Raw genomic sequence first — 20,148 nt, 5'->3', positions numbered from 1 at the left:
TTAAATATTCCAACAATTATTTTTTTTTTATATATATAAAAAAAACAAGCCAAGGTAATAAAAAGACAAAAATAAATAGCATGTATGTGTTAATCCTTTGTGGACTTTGTTATGCTTACCATGTATTGATTTCCCTATTTTTCGAAATCTGCTAGGCGAATTTTCTTCATTCTGTATTCAGCTTTAAATAGCTCGTTTTTTTTCTATTTGGATTAGACTAATATCGATGAATGCCCTGAAGAGTGTTAATATTGATAAAGGGTTTCTTTTAATTGGCAATAAGTAAGTGGTAGCCAATTACTTATTGAATCACGAATACAGAATAAGTAGCCAACTGGATATGAGAATGTTTGCATTAGGAATTAGTAACTGGTTACTTTTTCTTTATTGAATCGGTAACTGGTTACTTATTCCATAGTCAACCAACTTGATCTCAATGTTTGTTTGTTTTTCATTTGTAGTAAATCATTTACTCCCTTCCAAACTTTAGTTAGACTGAAACAGTGGTGAAAATTATTATAAACGGCGGCATAGGGGCTTTAACAATAACACAAAATGTAATACTTGGTTTATGTTACAATGCACTCTAAGCAGGAGGGCGGAAAATTGACATGCCTTTGAAAAACGTCAGCTCGTTGTAGACCGAGTAGTTAAACAGGTACAATCACGAATCAACGAAAGACACATGTTCAGTCCATATAAACTTTGTTCGTGTCAGGTTAGTATCTAATATACATTTTATCTTTTTTTTTTGTTTGCAATTATTAGTATATTTTATAGTTGACCGATAAGTTGTTTATCTCAGTTTACATTTATGTTGCTCTTACTTAGCCATTTTTCTTATGGATTGCACTTAATTTAGGGGCCGGGGCGAAGGAATTTGCATCTTCAAATTAGGTATGCACTATAGCTTGAAACCACCATGTATCTATATTATTTATATATCGTATGTATGTATGTATGTATGTATGTATGTATGTAGGTAGGTAGGTAGGTAAAGGTCATGTGAATGCTTTATTCTTTGTCCTTGCCCATTGTTTGCGTACTGTTTGCATCATACTTCTAACAGTCACGGTATGTAATCATTTCATAATTGTATTTTGTCCGTAGACCTTTGTTCGATAGCAAGACATTGTTCTCTTATCTCCACAAACACAATCTTAATGTGCAGAGAATGGTCAATGACTGGCTGTTCAAGGACAATAGCCAAACTACGTTGCATTGAAATTCAGTTGTAGACAGTGGTGGGCAGTAATACTGAATATTGCTAAAAATCTAATCAACTTTGAAACATTGAAATAAAACTTGCTGCAACCTTTATGAACATTGAAACGTTTTTATTCCTCTTCAATATACGAAATATTATTTAATCCTTGTATTTTGTAACGCATGTTCATCCTTACGGCATATATATCCGGTGTATCAAACTGTAGCATATTTAAGCTGAATATAGATAGGACCATTATTTTGTTAGCCGTTGTATGAAATTGTGCCATATTTATATTTAAAGCATATCTATCTTCATTAAATATGAAATTTGGATGAGTTTGTTTATACTTTTAAACTTACTTTGTTTCAGGATATAATAAAAATGTCGGACGGGTATTCGTCACGCTTCCGGAAATTTCATTTATTTGCTATCCTTGCCGTTGTTTTTACCACTGTGTATGTTGGATATCGACATGGTCCACTGATAGTTTCTATCGGGAAAGAAAGGTTTGTATGCTAGCAGATACAAGTTTGTTGTGTTTTTTTAGAGAGAAAAAAATATATGTTGTTGTGTGTACGTTTATGTGTTTGGCTTTTGGTGTTTTACGGCACCGCAACATTAGTGACCAGGAGGTCGGAATAAAGAGCGTTACCAAATGATACACAACGGTAGCTGACCCAGGTTGATATGATGGTAGAATTCACACCTACAACCCCATCCCCTATGAATCGTAAGTTCGGCATGTAAAGCTATGCACCCACTCAGCACTTGTCTCCATTACTCGCCTATTACGACATGCTGGAGAGCGCATCGGGCTTTCCTACATCCCCGAACTCGCAAGTGGAACGTATGTGCGCGATTACCATAATCTGGAGAAAAGAAGACGATAAAGAGCCTATTCCATGCGCGTAAAGTGATGACTTAAGAATGATGAGATTACCTATCAAAAAAAAAGTTGTTTAACGACACACCAAAAACAAGGAAGGTTCTATTGAACCTGGAACCAAAGAAAAGGAAGTATTGTTTAACTATATCCAAGAAAGAAACCGCTTTGTATTCTAACATTGACTAACAGTATGAGTTCTAAGAAAAGAAGTAGAGCAATAAATAAAGCGAGGACTCAAAGTGTCATCCATTTTCAAAAGGTAATCTCAATGTTTGTTTGTAAAAATGAAAAGGTCGCTTATTTTATGTATATTCCGAAAGTTAAATTTATACTGAATTCAGTATGAGCTGTTAAAATCCACAATATATGTCGCTAATGTAACTAGAGGAAAATATTTAACCTTTCACATATTTGACAAAACAATGAAGCATGGGCTTTCAGTGTATGTATGTATGTAAAGGTCATGTGAATGCTTTATTCCTTGTCCTTGCCCGTTGTTTGCGTACTGTTTGTATCATACTTCTAACAGTTACTGTAATGAATATACTGAATAATATGTCTAATTGCCAGTGAATATTACAAGGACAATTCATTAGGATAAAAGGTGTCTTTGTTGATATTGATATATATATATATATATATATATATATATATATATATATATATATATATATATATATATATATATATATATATACGTACGTTCAGTTCTTTTGACAAAACAATGGAGCACGGGCTTTCAGTATATAACCAAGGAGAAGTAATGTTTTACAATCTTATTATTTTGTGTTTTACTAAATAATTTTAATTAGGAATGCTATAATCTTGAAGAAAGAGGGGCCCCGAGTGACCGAGTGGTCTAAAGCGCTCTCCGTTACGGATCACTGCCATCTCACCTCTGTCTGCGTGGGTTCGAGTCACAGATTTCAACTGAAAATATACATAGTGTTACGTTACTTGGGACGTTAGCAGCATATATATCTAATTTCAACCGAAAATGTACCCGGTGTTACTTGGGACGTTAGTAGTATATATATATATGTGTGTGTGTGAGTGTGCGTGTGTGTGTGTGTGTGTCATTTCAACTAAACTTTTACAAGCATTTCTCGTTGACATATCACCTCTGTTCGCGTTAGTTCGATTTTCGGGTTCGGCTAATGTGGATATGTGAGAAAGCCTGCCAGTAGCTTCTCGTGGGTCGGTGGTTCTTTCTGGGGGTTTTCCCGTTTTCTTCCTCCACCATTAATACTGGCCGCCATGTATAGCCTATCGTGTGCTGAAAAATCGCATCAAACCCTACAACAACAGCAACAACAACGATTTGAAGAAAGAAGTTAAAATGGCTTACTTCAATAATATTTCTTCATTGTTTTCTCTCGTATTTTTATTATTATTATGATTAGATGCTTTTCTTTATATAAAATACTTTTTGTCTTGATGAACAAACAACACTGTCCTAGATTTCTTCCAACCTGAGACACGGCAATCGTCGAAGACGAAATTAGAGAATCTATTGAAGCAAAATATATAGACCTTTTCAGTAACTGTTACTACTGCCTTTGATGCCTAAATGACGGCATCAACAGTCATATTTGTGATATTCTGGCATATTTCCGTTCAGTTTATATGGTGTTTAGAAGATAAAATAATAAAAAAACATACATACATACATACATACATACATACATAAAAAGACCGCAAATCAGACTTTTTGTTGGTATCTATATTTGTAATTTATTAGTTGATTTTGCTTCAGTGTGACTTTTTCAAAACGGTCAATTTTAGTCGTCGTATATAGGACAAACTGCCAGGCTGAATGAGCTGAATATTGTCTGCTAGTGACCTTATCGGGAAAAATCTATACGCACTCTTGAAGAGCTCTAACGTACATTGAAATATGATATCGCGTGCTATAATACCTATTTCATGCGCGCTGTACCCCGTTATGTATGGATCAACTCGAGCACCTAAATCGACCGAGAAGAGACATTACTGCAGTGTCTGTTCTAATTATCGCATAATGTCACGTTGCTATATCTGACGAATCTTCTTCATATTTTGACTGATTGTTTGCTTACTTAGCACAATAAATCATTTGAATATATTGCTAGTAATTTATAGATATAAACATGCATTAAAATTACGCTTTTTGTTTCAGGTTTTCGAGTCGCGATGAATCATCTGCAATCATAGGAGGACATGAATTTCTCCCAATAAATTTCACCTTACCAGACGACGCCTTAACCGATCCTAAAACGACCGCCTTCGCAAACAATTCGAGAATGTACCTGGTAGATAAAAGGCGCCTCTTTGAAGTAGGACAAACTATTGAAGTAATTATTGAATTGTTCGATGGATACAGTAAAATAAGGACTATTGGTGGGGATGACGTCAGAGTTAGAGTTTACAACGATGACCTTAAAGCATATGCTAGTGGCCACGTGATAGATAATGGTAACGGAAGTTATACTGCTAGACTGGTTGCACTTTGGGAAGGAAAGTCTCGAATCGACGTGACTCTGTATCACACGAGAGAAGCTATCAAGGCCATGTACCGCATACGTGAACAGGTTTAGATGTTAATTGTAGGATTATATATATATAATTTTATTCCTTATCGGCAGTTATGTTTCATTTCTAATTTGTCATATTATGAACGTCAGATACCAAGTCTAAGTTTGATCTGGGAGCCTTTCCTCCCGAAGGAACGCAGCTGATTGGTTAACAAATTTGACAGTATGATTACTTGAAGGAAAACGAAGTTAAGCTTCATGGTTACTTTTTGGAGTATATTTAGCCAACATATCCGTTTTCATTCAAGTAGTTCAGCTGGGATTGGATACTAAGAAAGGCAACCTCGAGTGAAACTTTGGATATTCAAATCTAAAGTTCTGATGTTTGTTCAGTCGCTCTAAACAGCAGATATATACAGGACTGTTACTGTGTGTCACATGTAATAGCTGTTTCCTCTGCTTCTAGACTGAGTATGAAAAATGGACGCGATCGCGCTATACCTACCTTCCATCGTATTCCGTATTGGTCAGTGATATCTATCTATCTATCTATCTATCTATCTATCTATCTATATATATATATATATATATATATATATATATATATATATATATATATATATATATATATATATATATATATATATATATATCAACACAGGGGTATAAAGACTGAGCTGGGTGACTTATACTAATTTGTTGGAGAGAAAATAAATGCATGGAATTGTGATTAGTCAATGTAGATCGAACATTGTTGTATTTAACCTGTGCAACAGTGAGCAGTTTATAGTCCTTAAAGAAGTTTATCACACATTTTTCTGAAAATCAACCCAATTTTACTTAAGAAAATATAGAAAATGTTTTATCAGTAATTATAAAATTTACGAATAATATATTATTTTCATTTGGCATGAACGTTACATCGATACACCTGTTCAGTACTGGATGATTGGCTCGATCTGATATGACATCATACATAGCTGCTAAATCAAAGACCACATAATGAGGTCTATCATTTCTAACACTAATTCTCCACTCATTTTAGCGCTACATCGTTGGAATTCGGTAGATGTAAATTTTACCGAAGGATCAAGATTTTAAGTTGCACATATTGTTCTAAAAAAGACAAAAATTTACTTCTAGAAGACTTTGTCCTATATTTTTACCTTTCTAAATTCAGTCCGTGGGATATATTATGGGGAAGTTCAAGACAGGTGACGTAGAGGAAATTACGCGCTGCCATCCATTGGCACGTGTACTTAAAGGGAGAGAACTATGTAATCTAACATTGGAAAATGGCGGTATGTCCTGGTACTGCTGGAAACCTTCCAATATTAAATTACTGTGTCACGACTGGGTGGAAGTGACCTACAGGCCTCCAAGTCAAGGTCTTCCTTTGACTGATGCAGAGAAAGGTCTTCTCTCACCGTAAGTGTTTAGTTTTTAACAATTCTCCTGTCTTTTGATAAAATATATATACCGAATAAGATAAATCTCTATTAACTTTAAGTTTTTCTTGTAAATGTTTTCATAATTTGAATATTCGTATGCATTTCTATTTTCTTCAAAAATCTTTTTATCAGACAAAAAGATTTTGTATCATGATGGTATTGTAAAGATCTTACACGTGTTCCTCTTGTCGAAAGGTTCTATGCAAAATTACATGATAACGTCCATAATTATGTACTGCTACATCACTTTTTTCCAGGGGTGGTTATGGAATCTCTATTTCGGGAAACATTGAGGTGGAAGTTAGGAGTTGTAAGTATGCACGAATTTTCTCATTTTAATATTAAAGTGGATATTTTTATCGTCGTTTAAATTTGTTTACAATTCCTTACTTTCTGTGTTACAGTGTTTAGTACAACATTTTAACACTTACTACCTGACTCATAAATTCTTTAAGCTGATGTTGTCCGTGCCGGATTAAACCCTGTGGAGGTCCTTAGGCCCTTAGGCAGTCGAAATCTTGGAGCCCCCTCGCAAATTATCTCCTAATACGTTTTATCAATATTATTTCGATCCGTTGTCACGGGGCCCCTAGGCCGGTGCGCTACTCTGCCTATCTGGTAATCCGGTACTGGATGTTGTCGATGATCAGATATAGATATAAATGCTTATGTTTGATGCGTCGATTCAATGTCAAATAACACGTGGATGTACTAAGTAACTAATAATGTATGCACGGTACAGAGCTACAAAACCATGTCATTAATTCACTAATAACATAAAATGTATGGGTGGTTATGGAAACACTGAGGTGGAAGTAAAGAGTTGTAAGTGTGCACTTAAAAATTTGTCAAATTTAAATATTAATTTTTGGATTTTTTTGGGTGTAAATTGTTTACAGTTTCTTGCTTCCTATGTCGTGACTTTTGGATAACATATTAACATTTACTACCTGACTCATAAATTGTGTCTGCTGATGTAGGCGATGAGATGTAATAGTAATGTTCAACGCATCGCCTCAACCAGAAATGTCAAAAGTATATCGGGGGTTGTAGGTAAGCAACTAATAATGTATGCATAGCAACAAAACGTATCATAAACGCACAAAGAACATAAAATGTGTAACAAGCATCTGGTTTAATGGATACATAAGTTACATTAAATATATAAGGAAGAAACCATTCACTGAAGCAAAGCGGAATCACAGAAACACACCGATGTCATTAACCTATCGGAATGGGGACGTCCATTAATGATGTCAACAAATTTTAAGCAAATTTTTAAACCCCCCTCCCTCCCCCCCACTTGTCAACAACTGTCAAACTTTCAGTGACCCCCCTAGTAAAATTTTACACCCCACCCCCTACAAACTACAATATTTTATACGGCTAGCTTTTATGCTAAAATTAGAATTATGGAAATTAAAAGGTCTACAAATAAATTTTGATACATTTTTTTTACTTGTTTAACAGATTTCCAAATTGACTATAACACTTTGAATTCATGAAAAAATCGAGAGTTTAAATTCTAGCTTCTATCATCTTCCCATGGGGAAGCCAAATGTTCCTCAATTGTTATAATGGGCATACTGGCTGATTCATGTTATCAACTTTCAAAGACTGATTGAAGAAAAGAGATGGAAATCTGTGCAAGTCGCTCTCAGATGCATGTGGTGCTTTAAGGTCTTCACTAGTTTGGCAGACTGGAATTGGAATGAATCTATCGGCGATAATCTCAAAGTACGAGCTTCGAATCGGTTAGCAACAATTTACATCATGGCATTTTACAATTTGTGAAAAGTATTGACTTGTTCTTACTTTTTTCGGGGGGGGGGGGGCAATGTTAATTTTCGTATATAGGCTACAGCAATTTTACAGCACATGCAGGGGGGGGGGGGGCACATTTGCCTGAAATGAACAAGAGTCTGTTATCAAAGTGTACAATATTTGTAAGGCATTAAGGTTACTGCATCTGGTTGAATATGCATCTGGTTGAAGAAGTTGTATGCTTGTGTAGGCTACATAATTTATTTTATGTATTATGTTAAAGATGACTGTATAATAGTCAAGCTCTCAAGTTTCCTAGGCTCAGTTATCCATCCTTGGAGGGGATAGCTCATGGACTTCAATATATATAGCATCTATACATATAACATAGATGATATTTAATAGAAGTCATGGATAGCTATAATATTTAGATGTCTATGGCTCAGTGCAGTCTTTGAATTTAGTAACAGCTTCCCTTAAAAATCTGTCTACAGTCTATAATCTATATTGAATAAAACAAAATATGATGATGCAAGGCTATGACTTCCTTGGCAAGAGCTCAACCGGTTTAGGATTAAACTGGTGGGCTGTTGACGGGCGAGCGAGTGTGTGCCATACCAACGCACTAATTTCCTATTTTTTGATTTATTAAATTTATTGTAAAAAATAACATTGTTCACGTCAATTTATCTTGAACTCCCCCTCCCCCATGTCAACAATTGTCAAACTTCTTCAAACTCCCTCCCCCCCCCCATTTTGTTCACATAATTAATGGACGACCGCAATAGTAAAGAGAGTCTAGTATGAAGGTATTTGGTATCTCGGATATTTTTGCATTTGGTGTTGCAACTTGAACTCCTGAGAATGTATCAAACATAAATCAGTAGCTTTAGATAGTTTTCGTTTTTAAAGTAAAACTGAGTTACACTGGCATCTAACAAAATGTAAGTCATCTTCAACAATAGTATTATTATAGTATATTCTACTAACTTCCTTTTCGTTCATTGCAGATTCAATAGGTAAGAATATATGCGATTCATCATATTTGGCTGCGTTAAATTGTTTTGGCAATGAACTTAATTATTTGCTTTAAGGATTCAATATCTACAGTAGCCAGTTAATGAATGCCAAGTTTATTTGATGCTTCGAATGACATTTGTTTTGCAGTGTGGGAGTTCCTGTATTTATCGTCGTTTCGGATAATACTTTATCAGTTTATATATATATATATATATATATATATATATATATATATATATATATATATATATATATATATATATATATATATATATATATATATATATATATATATTACTTGTCATTGTTTTCTTGAAATAAGTTGGAATTACTTTTTCAAGTTAGCATATTTCTTTCAAATGAATATAGTCAATATGTTTGCTTTCTACTTCTTTATCTTTGGTGAAAGAAAATATTGAAAGAAATCGATTTGTGGTTTCTAGACGACATTTTGTTTGACAAACAGTGAAAATCTATATAATGCAGTAAAGACTGCAGTGGCATTGATATGGGAAGCCTACCGCTTTATTATTTGTTTTATGTCACAAGGGAACACTTAAAAAGATGAAAGTAGCTGAATTACTCTTTCATCACAAGTTCACCATATCACATGCAAGGCGTTTTATTGACTTTTGTTTCTAATACTCCAACGATGCATATTTGCCCTATCACATTCAAGACATCATTTTTTCCCCCGATGTTTGTTTGCATTATACTTTCATGGCATATTCGCCATATCACATGCGCGAGACATCTTTTTTATGGGTGGTTATTTCCCTTGTACTTTCATGGCATAATAACCATATCACGATATCACGTGCGTTTTTTTAATGGATATTTGTTTCCATCCTACCTTATGATAATATTTCATTTATAGTTTAGTTGTCACTTTCTTTTCAGCGTCCATCATTTACATGAACGTGCCTGAATGTGCAAACGTGAATTCTGCTATTACCTGGAATCAACACTCTCCCATTGGGTATTACTATAACAATGTATGGAAGCCACTTCATTGCAAAGGCTTTACAAACCTCGCAAAGATACAGAAGTGCTTAAAAGGGAAGAAACTCGTAATATTTGGAGACTCAACAACACGACAATGGTTTCAAAAGTTGGAACAGCTCTTGGACTGCAAGTTAGTTTCAGAAAGCTGGTCTACAACCAAGTGGCACAAACCTGCAAAAGCACTATGTGAACATTTTGATTTCTCCATGGAATGGTTTCCAAACGCAATGCCCTTTAATGTAGGGACGAGGTGGGAATCAAGACGATATTTACGTCCCGTTTCCGCGTATCTGGAAGAAATTGGACCTAATGAAAACATCATAATTGTGGTACATATGTATATGCATTTCATAGCATACCATCCGGATGTTTTCTGGGACAGAATTCAGAAAATAGCAAGTAGCGTAACACATCTTCTGCAGAGAAATCCGCATGTTAAAATTTTCATGAAAGGAACACACACCTTTCTATCATTAAATGGAGACTATTTTAACTCTGTGTTTGATAACATGTCACACCAAGCGTTTAAAGGTTTACACGATAAAGTTGTTTTCTTGAAAATAAGAGATTTCACAGATGCAAAGAAAACATTTGATATCCATCCACCTTTCGAGGATGTTGAGGAAATGGTTAAGTATATGTTTTCCTATCTATGTTAATTTCATAACGCACTAGTTTCTCTACTTCCACTGTTGAAAATGATTGCCAATTCAACTTATGTCTACTCAAAGGAAGGAAGGAAGGCATTTTCCTGACTGGTTGTGAATGATCTTTATAGACTGGTATTAGTTTAGGCTTTCTGATTGAAGCTGGTGTGGTTGAATATATGTGTGGCATATAAATATTGTTTGCCACACGCTTCACGCGTTCAATCCATAGGAGGTCAATATTTGCATTAGTCCATGGATGAACGCTGATTGCTCACAGAATATTACAGTCTTTAATCTGCAAGTACAAGTTTATTACAGTCTTTAATCTGCAAATACATGTTTATTACAGTCTTTAATCTGCAAGTACAAGTTAGATCCCTGTATAATCATTTTATCAGCTTAAAATAGATTTTGCAAATAATGGCATTTAGTATACTTTCGTGTAAAATTAACTGTTAAATTTTAAAACCAAATGATATTCTTAAACACAGCACATTCCTTTTTTTTCTTCTCTTTTTTTTTACCTTTAAAAGCTATTTGCCATTTGGGAAATCTTCTTCGGTGTTGTTAGTGAGTTAGCAATATATGAATGTTATTGCACCTGAAGATTTATCCAATGTTTCTTAGGATATTATTTTCACCTAAAAAAATTAACTCAGTGTTATTTTTCTAATTTCACATGAACATTTAGCCACGTTTCCCTGGCGAAGCAATTCACCAGAGCTCCTTGGACGACAATGACAAATTGTAATATTTTATCAACCTTCATATCGTATATTAAAAAGTATTTTCTCTATTAATGAGTGTTGCTTACTATTGCGTTGTGCATTTCATTGTACAGTCAATGAAATAAGGTTGTGAACTTCTTTTCACAGTCTAGGAGAAAAGGTTATACAATTCCTTGTACAGTCTTTGAAATAAGGTTGTGCATTTCTTTGCAAAGTCTAGGAAATAAGCTTGTGCAGTTCGTTGTTTAGTCTAAGAAATAAAGCTGTTCATTTCTTGCAGAGTATAGGATATAAGCTCGTGCATTTCTTTGCACAGTCCACTAAATAAGGTTGAGCATTTCTTTTCAGTCTAGGAAAAAAGGTTGTACGTTTCATTGTACAGTCTAGGTAATAAGGTCTTATTACATACCTATTTATTTGGTCGTGATTGATCTAGCGTACGATACTAATGTTAGATCCGTGTTTTTTATCGTATTCTCATTTTGGAACTATTTTTGTGTTATCACTGACCTCTGCCAATTAATATTCTTGGCTGAACCAAATCAAACTTTTATAAGTACCAGCCTGCTTTTGAATTGTATTCACAAGTACAAGTTTATGAGTCTTTAATCTACAAGAAAAGAGTAAACTAGAACAGATATTATTTGAATATGAGCACTGGGATCCAGATGCTCCAACATGAACACAAAACATATACTATGACGTTGAAAATCTAGATTCAGCACCTGTGAAACAGCGTCCATACAAATTAAATCCTCTCAAACAGGAATTTTTTTAAAAAAGAAAAAGATGTTCATTATTTGCCGGAGAATGATTTCATAGAACCAAGTAAAAGTAGCTGGAGTTCACCATGTATAATTGTGCGAAACCAGATGATACTTTCCGCATTTGCATCGACTATAGAAAGTGAACAGTGTGACCAAAAAAAAGAGAAATTTCCATTGCAAAGAATTGTTAATTGCATTGATGAAATTGGAACTTAAAAAATGTGACCAAATTCAATCTTTTGAAAGAATTCTGGCAAATTCCACACACGGAATGGGCAAACGAAATTTCAGCATTCGTTACGCCAGATGGAATTTAACAATACAAGACGATCTGGTCTAGATATTTGAGACCTGTATTCGATTACGTCATCATTTACAACGACACTTGGAAATATTACTTGGAAACCATTCGCAAATTATTTGAGAGAATCAGTGCTGAAAATTGCAACATCAATTACGACAAAAGAGTTTTGTTTTGTGTTACATTCCTAAGACATATCGTGGGATTCGGTTAAGTTAAACCTTTCGAAGTTAAGTTCAGGACCATCTCTGAATTCCCTGTACATATTTATTAAAAAGCAACTGATGCTATTTTTGTGGGTATGGATGGATATTATTGGAAATTTTTCAATAATTGCTAAACTCCTGACTAGTCTGTTCAGTAAGAAAACCAAATTCCATTGGTCAGAAAAAAAATTCAAGGCCATACTTAAGCATGCACAACTTCGTTAATCTCCATATTTCATTCAATCACTTAAAATGTTTATTGATGCAAGTGATGTTTGGGTTGGTAGATTATTGATTCAAAAAGACAAAAATGGTGTAGATCATCGAGTGTGCTATTTTCTTTAAAAAAGTTAAACAAACACCAGAGAAACTTTTCCACAATCGAGAATGAATGTTTAGCTTTGATACTGGCTTTGCAAAACTTTGAGGTGCTTACAAGTTCAGCTCCTTCGCTGTTTATTATGTTCATTAATTACAGCCTACTTTCTTTTATTAGCAAGATGAAAAACGAAAGTCAGAGATTATTAAGGTAGAGGCTGATGTTGCAGGAACACAATATTAACATCAGGCATATCATGGGAAACATATTCGAATTGCAGATGCACTTTCGCGTGTATAGAAGGATTATATTGGTCCATGTATATATTGTGTCCTCCAAGAGACCTCATCTAATGTAATGTTAATCATGTGTATATTTGACTAATATTTAAAAGAAAACTTTACTCTGTAAATCATTTGTATGCGGAGAAGCTTTTGGTATATTAAATATGTATTGTTTTATTGTTTCTTGACTTTTCCCAATGATTTATTACTATTTTGCATTTAGCCTTAGTCCTACATCAAGCTAATGGTCTACCAGACAAGTTACATTTTTAATGCATAGCTAATACGTCTATGTGTTTACAGACTGATGTACAATCCAAACAAGTTACATTTAATAATGCCTAGCTAATACGTCTATGTGATTACAGACTAATATACAACCCAGACAAGTTACATTTATTAATGCATATCTAATACGTCGATGTGATTACGGACTGATATAAAACATCATAACAAGATATACACAAACCTTACTGGGGGGCATATATTAAAGCACAGATCAATTTCAACATTCCTTGGGAATAAAATTCATTCGAGTAAATTACTAAAAGAACCAATTAGATAGTTTATATCTAGATATTTTAAGGTGGTCATTCATTCAGCGAAGTCTCCTTCAATCTTGGGGATGCAGACTAAAGTTTTCTCACACCATCCCGTTTGTTTGTACCCTCCCTATCGACTTTAAAAACAGAAGGTACCAAGAATGTAAAAATGCACAAAGGTTAGTCATTTTGGATTTACATCTCTTTCAACACATGTATATAAAAGTTCCTCCTTTTTATTTGTTCAGCTTGCTATAGAAATAGTATAACTAGACATTACAAATATTGGACGCAGATGACAGATTTACTGAAATAGACTATTATATGAACCAGAAAATGTACAGCGAGCTTCTTTACATTGATAGCTCCCTTTTGCGTTGATACGCCATAACCAAACAGTGTTAGGGACCCATTGGCGACAATCAGGTTAGAAATTATAAATCAGTTCAAGAAATGACTAAGTTTTCTGCATATTTTCTATCCTTGATACTTTACATTTTTAAAACTGGTATGGAGTACCAACAAATATGGAGTACCAACACATTATTCATTAGTGACGTATGAAAATAACGATAAAAAGTATTATTACTCCTCGTTTTCTAAATGATTTTAATATGGTACACATTTTCATCACAATAATTTCTGATTTATGTTCTCCCTCCCCTCTCGTGCATAACGGACAAATTACGCAGAAATGTGGAGTGAGAGAGAAAAGTATTTTGGGCTTAATTCAAACCTTGAAATAGAAATTACATAAATGTAACCGACAAGAATATGGTTCGTCGTAACGATACACGTGCACTTTCCTTGATATTTATTTACAGTGTTTATCAATGATACAAAGTTGCAACCATGTCGACATTATACAGTCGGGGACCCCCAAGCGTCCGAGTAGTCTAAAGCGCTCTTCGTTACGGATCACTGCCATCTCACGTCTGTCTGCCTGGGTTCGAGTCTCGGATTCGGCTAATGTGGGTATGTGAGAAAGTTTACCAGTAGCTTCTCGTGGGTCGGTGGTTCTTTCTATGGTTTTCTCGAGTTGTTCTTCCACCATTAATGCTGGCCGCCATGTATCGTGTATCGTGTGCTGAAAAATGGCGTTAAACCCTACAACAACAACCACAACAACATTATACAGTAAAATTCCTCGGTTACAGGGTACACATACTGTGATGTATTATGTTTTCTTTTTGTTGTTGTTTTCTTGAACATACTATAATGTTTTCAAAATCGATTAAATATGAAGATGTCCGAAGGCCTCAATCGATCGATCGATCGACCATCGTAGCAAGATACGGGCTAAAATCTATGAAATGACGAACCTACCGGATTTTCGTTGGTGTCATCCCATGGTATCTATGGACTAATATGTGTATATATATATATATATATATATATATATATATATATATATATATATATATATATATATATATATATATCTTACAAATTTAAGATCCATTGGGTGGAATTTATGCTGTGGCTTCAAGTGTATGTGAACATGGTTATTCAAGCGCATTTACTAATATTAAACTAAATATGATTGTTATAAAATTTAATACCAATATAGCCTAAATAAAGTCTATTAAATTATTAAATCCTGATTGCTGGATTCTCTGCCTCTTTAGTTCGTCAAAATACTCCCAGATGAAAATTACTGATCGCTATGAAGTTTTACAATGTTTGTAAGGTACTAACCCGAGTCAAGAAAAAATGACTACGTACTTTAACATCGATTTTTGGTATATGATTTTCCCGGGGTGTGCAAATAGCAACCTTACAAATGAATGTGGATGCATGTTGATATAGCGGTGAATTATTAACATTTGTAAGTACATGTAATTAAATCCTAAAGAATGACACTCGTTACTGAATTAGTCGGCATTGAATGCCCACGTGATCTTTATTATATTGTATTATCACGTTACATCCCAGTGGCAGAAATTCATGAATCCACTGAATCTAGACGTTCCATTAACTTTCGTTAATTCTAGATTTAATATTCAACTTGATTCGGTCTGTAACAGCGGACTTGTCTAGTTGTACCCTATATATATATATATATATATATATATATATATATATATATATATATATATATATATATATATATATATATATATATATATATATATATATATATATATATATATATATATAGTTCGATTTTCGGGTTCAGCTAATGTGGGTATGTGAGAAAGCTTGACAGTAACTTCCCGTCCGTCAGTGGTTCTAATTGGGGATTTCTGGGGTTCGTCCTCCACCAGTTATACTGGCCGCCATGTATAGCCTATTATGTACTAAATGTGACCTTAACATCACAACAACAACATCAAACTGGCATATGCAACAAATCCATTTAAAGTGAATTGTTTGCGTATTGATAAATTAGAATTTTTACACCGAAGAATTGATAGAAAATGAAACCCTTTTTATACACCATCAAAAGCAGCAGAGAGGGTGAACAGCCTCTAATTGACTCACTCTCGAATCGTAAAAATAAGCCTTCCTGAAAATCGCAAAAACAAGATCGTGGCGGTGACCTGGGGTGCAGAGACAACACCCTCGCTGCTGCTATAATCAAATAAAATTATAACAAATAATGCCACCAGCGCAGGAATCTTACACAGCTAGATTAGCTCGAGAGCGACTAGAAGCAATTAAGAAATACATTGCACTGAGAATTTATGTAAAAGAAAAACTACAAGCGCGACATAAAGCACAAGTTGAATTCGCATAAAGCACAGAACAATTGTTTAGACCTGTCACAATAGTTACTGAAAGAGTCGCAACGGCTACTGAAAAAACAGCAGAAAGAACTTAAAAAAACAAAAAAGATTTTACGAGATCTTCCAGCTAATATAGCTGCAGCTCAACCTGCACCTCAACCACCTTCTCAACCTGAAGGTGCGGAAGAACCAACAAAGGGAAAGGGGAATTGGTTTCACGGAGAAATTTACTGAAGGAGGTATAAGAGTAATCAAACAATTTCAACTAATGAAACCTGATGATATAATCAAGTTTGGTGCGTTTGCTGCCGCAAGTTATCCGTCGAGAGATGATTTTTTAAAACCTGAACATGTTAAAGGTGTAAATCGTACCACATGGATTGATTGGGTGTATAAAATAAATCAGAACATTTATCAGACAGACAAGCAAGATTTTATTTATACCGAATTTTCAAAAGGAGTAAAATTTCATGATGAGCTTCAAAAACATCAACAAGAACAACAACAAAAAGAAAAAGAACAAAAACAAAAGGAACGAGAACAAAAACGAGAACAACGACAAAAAGAAAAAGAAACTCGAAAACAACAAAAACAACAAGAATTGAAACAAAAACTTCCCAGCAAAAACCTTCCTATCAACTTCCTTCACCATTGCAACAAACGGAAAAAGAAACGTACTATCCAGATGAAGAGGAAGAATTTCCCGATGCACCTACAGGAAGTGGTTTTACTACAGGGAGTGGTCTTGTTACCTGTCCCAACAATATTCTCGATGACGTGCAACGACTAGAAGTCCTCATAGGAGGAAAACGAAGCGGTAATAATTCTCCAGAAATAATTAATGAAGCAGCTGATATCTGTCGACGATTATTTCAAGATGGTATCATAGACATCGATATTTATCGGGAACTTATTAATGAAATCGCGGACGGCTACTACAGCGATTAAACGAATAAATAACAAATAAGATGATCATAAACAACTCTTACCGCAGACCCGTGATGGTCAGAGTAGTAAACTCACAATTACCTGTTTACAGCGCGTATTACGGAGATGGACTCGGTAATGTTATCCAGGGATTATTTGCAAGAATGGCTCCCAAAGCAGCACCAATCGCGAAACAATTATCAATGAAAGCCATTGACGTTATTCGTGAAAAAAAAGCTCCTGGTGCAATCAGCAACGTTGCTAAAAAAAGGCGTTTTCGGCAATCAAAGACAGAATAGCACGATTCATACGTAAACGTCAAGGAGGTTCGCCGCAGGTGGTTCAACAACAACCAGTGAAATTACCAAGCATCGAAGTTATGCCCGCGAATGTCAGTAAAATGATAAATCAGGCTGCAAATCAAAAACTAGCAGAGTTGCCTGGTGTACCTTCCGCTAAAGAAATAGGAAAAAAAAATATAACTGCAAGTCTGATAGCAGGAAGTGGTCTTCGTGTTAGACAATAACAACATTAATAAAACTGTTCAAGTGTATATCCGACCCAGCATTTGACATGGATGCACCAGTTCTCAAAGATGAGTCTGTGCGTGATTATCAGTAGTATTCTTATGATGCGTGCACACCAGACGCACGTGGAAGAATTGAATTACAAGTTCAGGACACAAGTAGATATATCCTACCCTCTGAGGCATTTATCGAAGTTGAAGGTAGACTCACAAAAGCAGATGATACAGCATACGGAGCTAGCGGTCGAGTTGGTTTTGTTAACAATGGCATGAGTGCGTTATTTAGTAGAGCTACATACTCGATTGATGGAAAAAAAATATTGACCCGTGCATTGAAAATGTAGATGTTGCCACGACGATACTTGATCTTGCATGATACTCCGACGACTATACGAGATCGGCTGGTCCAACAATGATGTTTGCAAAAGACATAACTGACTTCCCTAATGGTAATCAATATACAATAAGACGGCCAAAAAAGCACACTGCCCCTCCCCATGACGCAGATGTAGAGCCTGTGGTCATAAATGTTAGTCCAGAATTCAACTTGGGTTTTGCTACACGTCGAGCAATGTTAAACGCTGGCGAGGAGTTTTCATGTGCAATTCCACTGTCTCATAATTTTGGATTTTGCAAAGATGTTAGAAAGGTTATAGTCGGCGCTAAACACACAGTAGTACTTGTTAGAAAACCCACTGACAATGATGCAATATGGCATCCTGCTGCAGTTGATGATGGTAAAGTAACACTCATAAAACTGTCACTGTGGATACCAGTAATGACTCCATCGCTTACTGAAGAACAGCGATTACTTTCTTTCATGAACACAGGTGGTAAATCGATGTTATCATGGTTTACAATGACCACAGACAGTGACCCCGTTAACGCAGCTGGTTTGTTCACGTGGCAAATATCATCACAGCAGGGGGTGTCAAAACCACGACATATATTTGTTGCGCTTCAGGCAAATACCAGTGTAGGCAGTCAACAAAACATGATTTTATACCGCCTATGCAACAAAGAGAGAGATATTTGTAAGTCGAGAAAACGCTTATTTGTCTAACGGAACACGAGAGTAGGTACAATTGGTAGTTATACTGATGGTGAGTCACCTCAGTTTACTCATTTAGAATCCTCAATGCTCGCTTATGTTTCTATAAATTTATATCGATGATAAATAGATTCCCTACCACTGCAGTCAGAGTTGCAACGGATTCATTCTATATCGAATAAAAATATGCAGAATTACTGACTCAATTTACTGCTCATGATGCATCGTGGGGTCAATAGAGAATAAAACAAGAAATGTTATATAATTATTCTGAATCCGCAAATGTTGATTTCAAAGAAATTTATTACAAAAATAATCAGATATCAGAATTATCATCTGCACCGTCCGCGTATGATCCAGTATCCATACACAAGACTCTTTATATAAATGGACCGGATGGTTCGGGTAAAACATCTCGAGTGATCGAATTATTTCGACAGAATTCAGATGATATGGTTGTTTTAACACCTACACAGAGACTCGCAAGAGAAATGAGAGAACGAGAAGTAAAATCATGTAATTATCATAGCTTTTTTTCGATGGAAGGGAGACGAATGGACTCCTGATCGAATGGGAGAGAAATATATTCCAAAGATCATCATTTGGGATGAGATATGTACAGTATATTTATATACATTAAAAATGTTTCTCGATTGGCTATTATTTAAAAATACAGCTGTAATAATGTACGGTGATCATGGTCAACCACAACCGTTTGTTGGGTTATCTCCACACGGGTGGCTAAAGAATGTTGTAGATTATTACGAGGAGATAACTAATGATCATATATATCTTGATGTAGAATTAAGGGAGTTTGAAGAAATTAATCATAATACAACCGAATAAAATTCAGTGTGAAATAATGCGTAAAATGATTTCAGAAACTTCCATGTACGATTTTTTGCAAGTGTGGAGACCAAATGATTTAATAGTGGCAAGTAGAAAGATAATTCGTGATACACTTCAACATGGGTTATTTCAGTTACATAAAGAAAAAATTCAGATCTACGTGTACCATTGTGTTATAGACCAGCTGATATACGACGACAGAATATCGATAATGATATACCAGGACAGACTGAGAAACAGAATCTCGTATTAAATGATGTTGTTTTGGTTGATGTCAGTGTTGTTGAGGATGCGCTGAATGCGGACAAGACTCCATGTACACTGGGATACGCAATGACAATTCATTCATCTCAAGGGTTAACAATCTCTGATAAGCGAGTTTGGATCGCCGATGATCGTGTCGAATGGTCAAACTTAGTT

General features: G+C 35.0%; 1 protein-coding gene across 1 annotated transcript; it reads left to right on the top strand.

The window, feature by feature from the left end:
• The first annotated feature begins 1,570 nt into the window (after positions 1 to 1,570).
• On the top strand, positions 1,571 to 13,284 carry LOC149781988 (NXPE family member 3-like). The gene is made up of 5 exons (XM_089933393.1): positions 1,571 to 1,716; positions 4,255 to 4,429; positions 5,790 to 6,037; positions 6,318 to 6,370; positions 9,745 to 13,284. The coding sequence occupies exons 1-5, from the start codon at positions 1,592 to 1,594 to the stop codon at positions 10,506 to 10,508; spliced, it is 1,365 nt and encodes a 454-aa protein (XP_089789519.1). The 5' UTR covers positions 1,571 to 1,591; the 3' UTR covers positions 10,509 to 13,284.
• Positions 13,285 to 20,148: the final 6,864 nt, after the last annotated feature.

The sequence above is a fragment of the Sinohyriopsis cumingii genome, chromosome 15 (genome assembly GCF_028554795.1).
Source record: "Sinohyriopsis cumingii isolate HCF-2022 chromosome 15, ASM2855479v2, whole genome shotgun sequence".
NCBI lineage: Eukaryota > Metazoa > Mollusca > Bivalvia > Unionida > Unionidae > Sinohyriopsis > Sinohyriopsis cumingii.
The sequence above is the reverse complement of the archived record's forward strand: the minus strand, read 5'-3'. Positions and strand labels throughout refer to the sequence as shown.